Here is a 7373-nt window from a genome sequence, read left to right as displayed (position 1 = left end):
ACTGTGCTAGTGTTGGTAGTTTAGTTGAATACATACATACCTGACGACTAGGAGAGCAAAATTACAAAATTAAAATTGTATGAACCTGAATTCTAAGAACCATTTTTTTCTTTGTCAATTGCTATTAGAAAAGCAAAGATGGACTTGTCTATTAATGACCAAATTAAGGCACTACGGCTAATTTGGAGAAAGCAAGTCATGAAAAAACATTCCTGACATTGGATGGTGCTATGAGAAAATCATTTGTTCTTCTCTTACTTGGGGCGAGGGAGTTGTGATTCACTCTTTGATGTAGTTTGGTTTATGAACAACTTTCTCTTTTGCTCTTATCACCTTAATATGTGATCACTTTGAATTATACATTATTTTGTTATTGTTTTTATTAACGTATGAGAGTATGTTGGTATTTTTATGAGATACTACAATTATGATAATGGGTTATATGAAAAAAAATCTTGGCAAAAACAATTGAAAAACAAATCTTGTCATATGAATCTTATCCAAAAAAATTTTGTGTCATTTGAATCTCAATTTCCGTTAAAATTATCAAAGATTTTTTATTTATTATTATTTATAAATAGTCTGATCTGAGGTTATCCGAAACATCACCAAACACAGTATAACTTAGTCAGATTATTTATCCGGAACAACACCAAACGCCTTATAATATTATCGATAAATAGTCAATACTCTCCGGAACAGATTAATACTATCCGACAGAAATTAATCCGTACAGTCCAACGTACCAAACGAGCCCTGATGGTATTATGTTCATGTAAGAGTAATATGGATTAGTACGTACCATGACGGTGAAGATTGGCGGGATAACAACATTATATTGCTTGGCACCGTGTCCAAGCAAGTCAAACACTATTTCTCCTTGTGTCTTAAAATTTATGGAGGAACACAATAAAAAAAATTTAAAAAATTAAGATGGTGTTAAACGAATCCTAAAATTAATTGAGTATACCTTATGATCTAAGTATACCCTAATATGTAGATCAAATATAAAATTAACTAAATACGTCATATTTAACTACCAAAAATACCCATGATACACCTTATTTTCTTCCATATCGATATCTTCCTCCTTCATCCCATTAAGCAATTTCCAATCAAACCAGTAGAGAAGATTTGCAAGTCCAGGCTGTAGTGTTGTTATTCCCATGTACATCCCAGGACAAATTCTTCGACCAGCTCCAAATAGTAAAAACTCAAAATTCTGTCCTTTATAATCAATGGAGCTGCCATCAAACCTTTCTGGGATAAATTTTTCTGAGTCCTTCCAAGACTCAAGGTCTCGTGCAAATTGCCCAGCCATTGACAAAGACAAGTGTTTTGGGGTCAATATCAGAATCTTGGATTTTGAAATGAGACATGGTTTCTCTTGGAATAATCATTGGAGCTAGAGTATGCAATCGAGTCTCTTTGATTATCATCTTGACGTATTGAAGCTCATCTGTATCTTGTTCACTGATTTTTCCTTTGTGTTTCCAATGCATCTTCTACCTTCTTGGGCTGTCTTCATCAGTTTTTGTTTCCTAGCTAATTCTGCCATCGCCCATGTCATTGTAGTTGCACTGGTATCTATTCCACCTAAAAATAAATTATGATTGACGAAAGTACCATGAGATTTGTATACATCAATGAATTACTAAATAACGATGATCAAATAGTTGGAGTTAATACTAAGGATTTTGGATGTAGGATTTTTCGTTCACATTTCATTAGGGTTGGATATTGTGAGTAAAGTGTACACAATGAAATTACATTTGTTTCACAATTCAATATATATTTTTTGGTCATTTTATATTTGGGTAAAATTGTAATTCAATAAATAATTTGATGGTGTGGTAGGGTGTACTTTAGGGTTTAGGGTGTACTCAGTTAATTTTAAAGTTCGTTTAACAACACCTTAAAATTAACATTGTGGGACTCCGTGACTCACCTCGTCTTAAGAGTCATTTCATTCGAATCCTTATCTGCTTCACATGCCTTTTCTTAGAAAAAAAAAATGTCCATGCAATAGTCAAGCACTATTTCTCCTTGTGTCTCAACATTTCTAACGAGGAACACAATAAAAGAAAAAAATTAATTAACATTGTGGAACTCTATACACCACCATTAATCAATGTCCACAAAGAGTAGAAACACACGACACAAAACTTCAACGAAAAGGATGCTAACCTCGTTCTAAGAATCATTTCATTTGACTCCTTATCTACTTCACTTGTCTTTTCTTGAAAACATTTTCCATGCAAGTTGAGCACTATTTCTCCTTGTGTCTCAACATTTCTGATCAAGAACACAATAAAATAGAAAAATTAACATTTTGAAAGTCTATACACCACCATTAATCAATGTCCGCAAAGAGTAGAAACACACACCATAAAAATTTCAACGAAAAGGATGCTAATAACCTTGTTCTAAGAATCATTTCATTTGACTCTTCATCTACTTCACGTGCCTTTTCTTGGAAAAATTTTCCCTGCAGAATACAATAGAATTCAGAAACTAATTTAAACAAGGAAAGGAAATACTAAAAAGCGTATATCATGAGCAAGTGAGAACCTCCTCAAATTCAATGAGGAGGGTTTCTGTTACGTTTTCTTTTTGGTATACGTTTCCTTTTTGGTAGAGGGCTTTCATATTTCTCTGCCACTTGTGCTGATCCACTTTAACTAAGCCACGCCTTCTTGAAAAAGGAATCCGCTTCCCAAATTTTAGGTCTTCACCTCTAATCATGTACCGGTTTCCTACTTCCGGCATGTTAAAATCAGCAGGGTTTCCGTTAATTGAGCAGATTGAAGATTTGGATATGTTTAGAGGCTTCATGATCCCACTACCATTGTTAGCTTCCAATTTGTGTAGCATTGGATACATATATATAATTCTGGTACATCATCAAAACCAAAGGGTTATCAAAACCAGAAGATTATACATCAAAACCATGAGAAAATATACTCAGACTAGAGGGTTTTGAAACAAAGAATTTCCAAACCATGAGCAAATATGCTAGACATGTTAAAATTCTAATAGGACTCTTAGATCTACAAATCAAGTAACATCGATTGAATCACCAAACGGCGATTGGTTACAATAACGAATAAATTTCCTTTAAATTTAGTGGATGTTTTTACGGCATAGGATGATTTGTTAAAAAGAGACTTCAGATTCTAGAAGAAGAAGACTAAATCTAGAAAAATTTAATAAAAAACGGCGAAATTGGAACATATTTATCAAAAGGAGCTCCCAATTTTCCAGATCTGGATCTAAAGAATCATGATTATGAAACCCTAATAGCACAAGGTTATTGATAACATATATATATATATATAAAATTAAAAATGGAGTTGTACCTCTGGTAAATCATCGACGCGATTTTGAAGCCTGGATCAGACTCTCCAGTTCTAGCCTCATCTTCCTCTTCATCTTGGCCTTCAGAAAACTCAGACGCCTTCACCATTTATCTCTCTCTCTCTCACACACACACAGGAGCCCCCAAACTTAAACTGGAGACGGCAGAAGGGTTTTTCTGTTGACACATACCACCTGACTGCTCCTTAGGTTATTTTTATAGATGAAATGAAACCATGGGCTGTTTGTGTCTAGGAGGGTGGTTTTGAAAATACCATGGGCCGTTACTCTTTTTAGTCGGTGGGAAACACTATGGGATGTTTCTGGCCGGTGAAAATATTTGAACCACAGAACTCCTGGCTCCATCCTCGTGTCTTAAATCTTTATCTTTATACTTATAATGTGGTTCATTTATGAATAAATTACAATCCCCTCAATTTCCGAAAAATTGTGTTTAGAAATGTTTGGAGTGGAACTGATAAACTGTAGCTAGTATTTTAGAAATGTTAACAATGGTTATACATAATTCGATAGTTTTCATGTGCTAGTATAACGTTACGTAGAACTACTAAAATGATAACTGATAGTACGTAATAACCATGCATGAAGGTGGTGGTGGTGGTGGTGGTAGTGATTTGTAGCATTATGACACTACTAGTCGATCATGGAATGCATTTAAACCCTAACTTTTTAGGTAACCAATAACAACCAAATATGCGCTAATGGGTTCATAGCTCAGTGGTAAGAGTATTTGTCTGCATGTTAGTAGTCTCAGGTTTGAACCCTAATGACATCTCGCCATCCCGCATCCAAAACTTCGACTGAAAAAAAAATAAATTATCAACCAAATATGCTAGAGTTTCACGTAAGGTTTGTGTGGGAGTACTTTTGAGGCTAAAAGTGCTTTCTGACAACCATATGCATAACTATGTTTGGTAGAACAATTTAGAAGCGCTAATGAATCGTAAAAGCACTTTATGGAGAAGCATATGGTAGGAACATTTTCAAGAAGCACTTGGATTTTTAGCTAAAATTTCGAGATCTTCTAATAAAAGCGTGTATGAGAATAAGTTCTTTTTTGTAGAAGCACTCCCAAATCGGTCCTTAGAAAATAAAACCTAACTTATTATTTTCATGTTAAGTAACACCAGTCTTACCTTATATATATAATATGATTTCTAAATACAAGTAATATTCTAAACTATTAATCTACTATATGGGGATTCAAACTTGAGTGCAAAGGGGTACTACCCTGGCTCCTAACCCATGTTTGCAATGCCCTATTGACAAATTTTTTTCTAGGAAATCAACCGGGGACAACCCGAAGTATCATCTATAACAAAGATGGAACCTATATGAAAATGAGTAGCTCCAAAAACCAACATACGTGGCATACTATACTCTATATCAGCAACAAATTTTTTAAAATGTTTAAGCATGCTGCATATATAATGCCAATCCTAGCAGTGAAAATTAGAAAATGAATATTTGGATCATTATTTTGAATTCAAAAGAAAATATTATACAAAGCTGTTGTAAATATTCTCTATGTATTTATAATCAACTTCTTACAAATAATGTTTAATTATTACAAAAATAAAATACATAAAGATAGATATTGACAACTAGAAGCAAAATCAGCTAAAAGAAATCGGGAAGGGAAAAGAGAACATGAATTGTGACCAAGAGAGAAGCTAGTTATTAAGATATGTTATACATTTCTACGATTACAACCTAAGCATCCTATGTTTTTTCTTTTTTGAGAACCTTTCTTATTGAGAGGGTCAACAATGTATTAAACTCACGCACATACTACACGGATGTTAGGACTCGAATTCAGGACCTTTCCTGGCAGAGCAATTGCTCCAAACTACACTAGTGACCCTTTGCCCAAATTGCGTGATTCAATTGGTTACAAAGACAGCAAATGAAGGGCATAATGGGCATTGGAAAAGAATGAAAAAAATTGACCTGTAAATGGCGGTGCACTCATTAAGCAAAATAAGGGAAGCACTCCAAAACACCTAATAAGAGCATCCATAATGACTCCCTAAATCACCTCCTTAGACAAATTTTATAGAGGAATAGGACAAATACAACTCCTACTATGCTCTCTATCCACCTACTAAAATAGGGAGACTTCTAGGAGCTCCTAAATCTGAGGAGAGAGAAAGGACCCCTAGTGGCTCCCTATAATTTAATGCTGTTTTATTTATGATAACAAGACCCATCCCGAATTCCTCAGAACCCGGGACGAATTCTGTGGAAATTCCGACATCACAGCGATGTCGGGCCCACGTACTAATACTATCACCTCATTTCCAAATTAAGGAAAGGGGCACGAGACTTTCTGTAGAAATTTCGGCAGAGTTTCCCTTGAAAAATGGACATTTTCCAAAAAGTTTCAACCTGTTAAAACACAATCATAAACATCCTAACAACAACATACACAAGATAATAACATGCAAATTTACGTAATAGGCGTCCGACCTCCAAATAATTCGAAACAGAACCACCAGCACTGCTCTTAAGTTTAAAAAAAAAAGTACGTTAAACAATGCAAATAATGAACTCAAACAAATTTATGAATACCCACTGTAATTTAACATAAAATAACTTCCTAATTTCCATCATGCGATGTTTAACATCCTAACACAATCGCCCAAATAGTTTAAAGCCTCAGCCCAAATAGTACAACAATCCAAAACATGTTTCATACCTGTCTTGACCAGAACACATTTAAACAACCCTCTCTTAGTCAAACTGGAATATGCACAATCATTTAATCACGCCTCGGTTTCAACCGAGCTTCAAGACCAATGACAAAGTCGGAATCAAACTCAATAAAAACAATAGAAGTAAGATTAGATCCAAATGACCAAATTAAAGTTCCAGAAATAAAATTTAGTCTGCGGCTGCACCTAAGAAAGACCCTAGGCTACCTACGTACCCCTTGTGAGGGATCAAGCCACACGTAGTTCTTAAATTAACTATCACGGTTCATATAATATATGATTATTTAAAATAATATCGACGATTATATTTAGATTCAAAATATAACATCAAATTCGACAAGGCAACAACTGAACACTTTAATAGTTCCTTTTCTTTTATTCTTTCATCCCCGCAACCATACTCTATCTAAGACGTATGTTGCCGAACAACACTTTCCAAACTATGACAAACATTCCTACCCATGCAAAGTACTCAAGAAGCACAATCTCAAGAGTCTCAATCTGGAAACAAGTCCACACATACCTATGTATTACGTAAGTCTATATATATATATATATACATTCACCTCTCACTATCATCATGTACCAGGGGAAAAAAATCCAATCCGGGGATCGTTTAACTAGACCACATGGAGGAATCCTCAACAACCATGTGGCTAGGGATAAGCCGTCCTATCGGGGGACTGGGCTAACCAACACGCACAGCAAAATCCTCAATACTCGTGCGTCTGTGAAAAGTCCTACGTGCACAGACTGCCATGCCAAGGGTCTACGAAACACCCCGTCAAGAGTGCCCGGGTTCTGATCATATCCACGTATCCATATCCATGTATTCATTTCCATGTATCCAAGTATCCATATCCACTGTTTTCAAGTATCAGTATCCAAGGAGAGGTATATATGATATTGGACATCATGTACGAGGAAAAATAATCCAACACGGGAATTGTTTGGCTGAACCACACGAAGGAATCCTCAACAACCATGTGGCCAAGGACGAGCCGTCCAACCGGGGGACTGGGCTCACCAGCACACACAATAAAATCCTCAATACTCGTGTGTCTGTGACAAGTCCTACGCTTGCAGACTACTCAGCTAAGGGTCTATGGTAACACCCCATCAAGGGTACCCGGGTTCCGACATATCCAAACCATATCCACAATTTTCAAGTATCCATCAATTCCAGAATTCGTAACCAAGGAGGCCCACACGCGGGAAAATCCAATGCCACGTGCAGGTATAGTGACAGGGAAGGTACATATGTTGGTGGAGTTCGTAACC

At 35.8% G+C, this 7373-nt stretch overlaps 1 protein-coding gene across 9 annotated transcripts; it reads right to left on the bottom strand.

The window, feature by feature from the left end:
* LOC109946597 lies at nucleotides 842-3479 on the bottom strand. Of its 9 annotated transcripts, XR_002269718.1 has the most exons (6): nucleotides 3360-3479; nucleotides 2572-2893; nucleotides 2421-2488; nucleotides 2188-2295; nucleotides 1949-2062; nucleotides 842-1596 (listed from the first exon to the last, which is right to left on the bottom strand). XR_002269718.1 is itself a non-coding variant. In XM_020554929.1 (5 exons), the coding sequence occupies exons 1-5, from the start codon at nucleotides 3464-3466 to the stop codon at nucleotides 1542-1544; spliced, it is 660 nt and encodes a 219-aa protein (XP_020410518.1). In that variant the 5' UTR covers nucleotides 3467-3479; the 3' UTR covers nucleotides 842-1541. The 9 variants fall into 9 exon arrangements, 3 of the variants coding, with proteins under 3 accessions (XP_020410518.1, XP_020410517.1, XP_020410516.1); XR_002269722.1 differs by having other exon boundaries at nucleotides 1949-2295; nucleotides 2388-2488; XR_002269717.1 differs by having other exon boundaries at nucleotides 1949-2295.

This window comes from Prunus persica, chromosome G1, assembly GCF_000346465.2.
Source record: "Prunus persica cultivar Lovell chromosome G1, Prunus_persica_NCBIv2, whole genome shotgun sequence".
Lineage (NCBI taxonomy): Eukaryota > Viridiplantae > Streptophyta > Magnoliopsida > Rosales > Rosaceae > Prunus > Prunus persica.
Note: the sequence above shows the minus strand (reverse complement) of the source record. Positions and strands in the feature narration are given on the sequence as shown.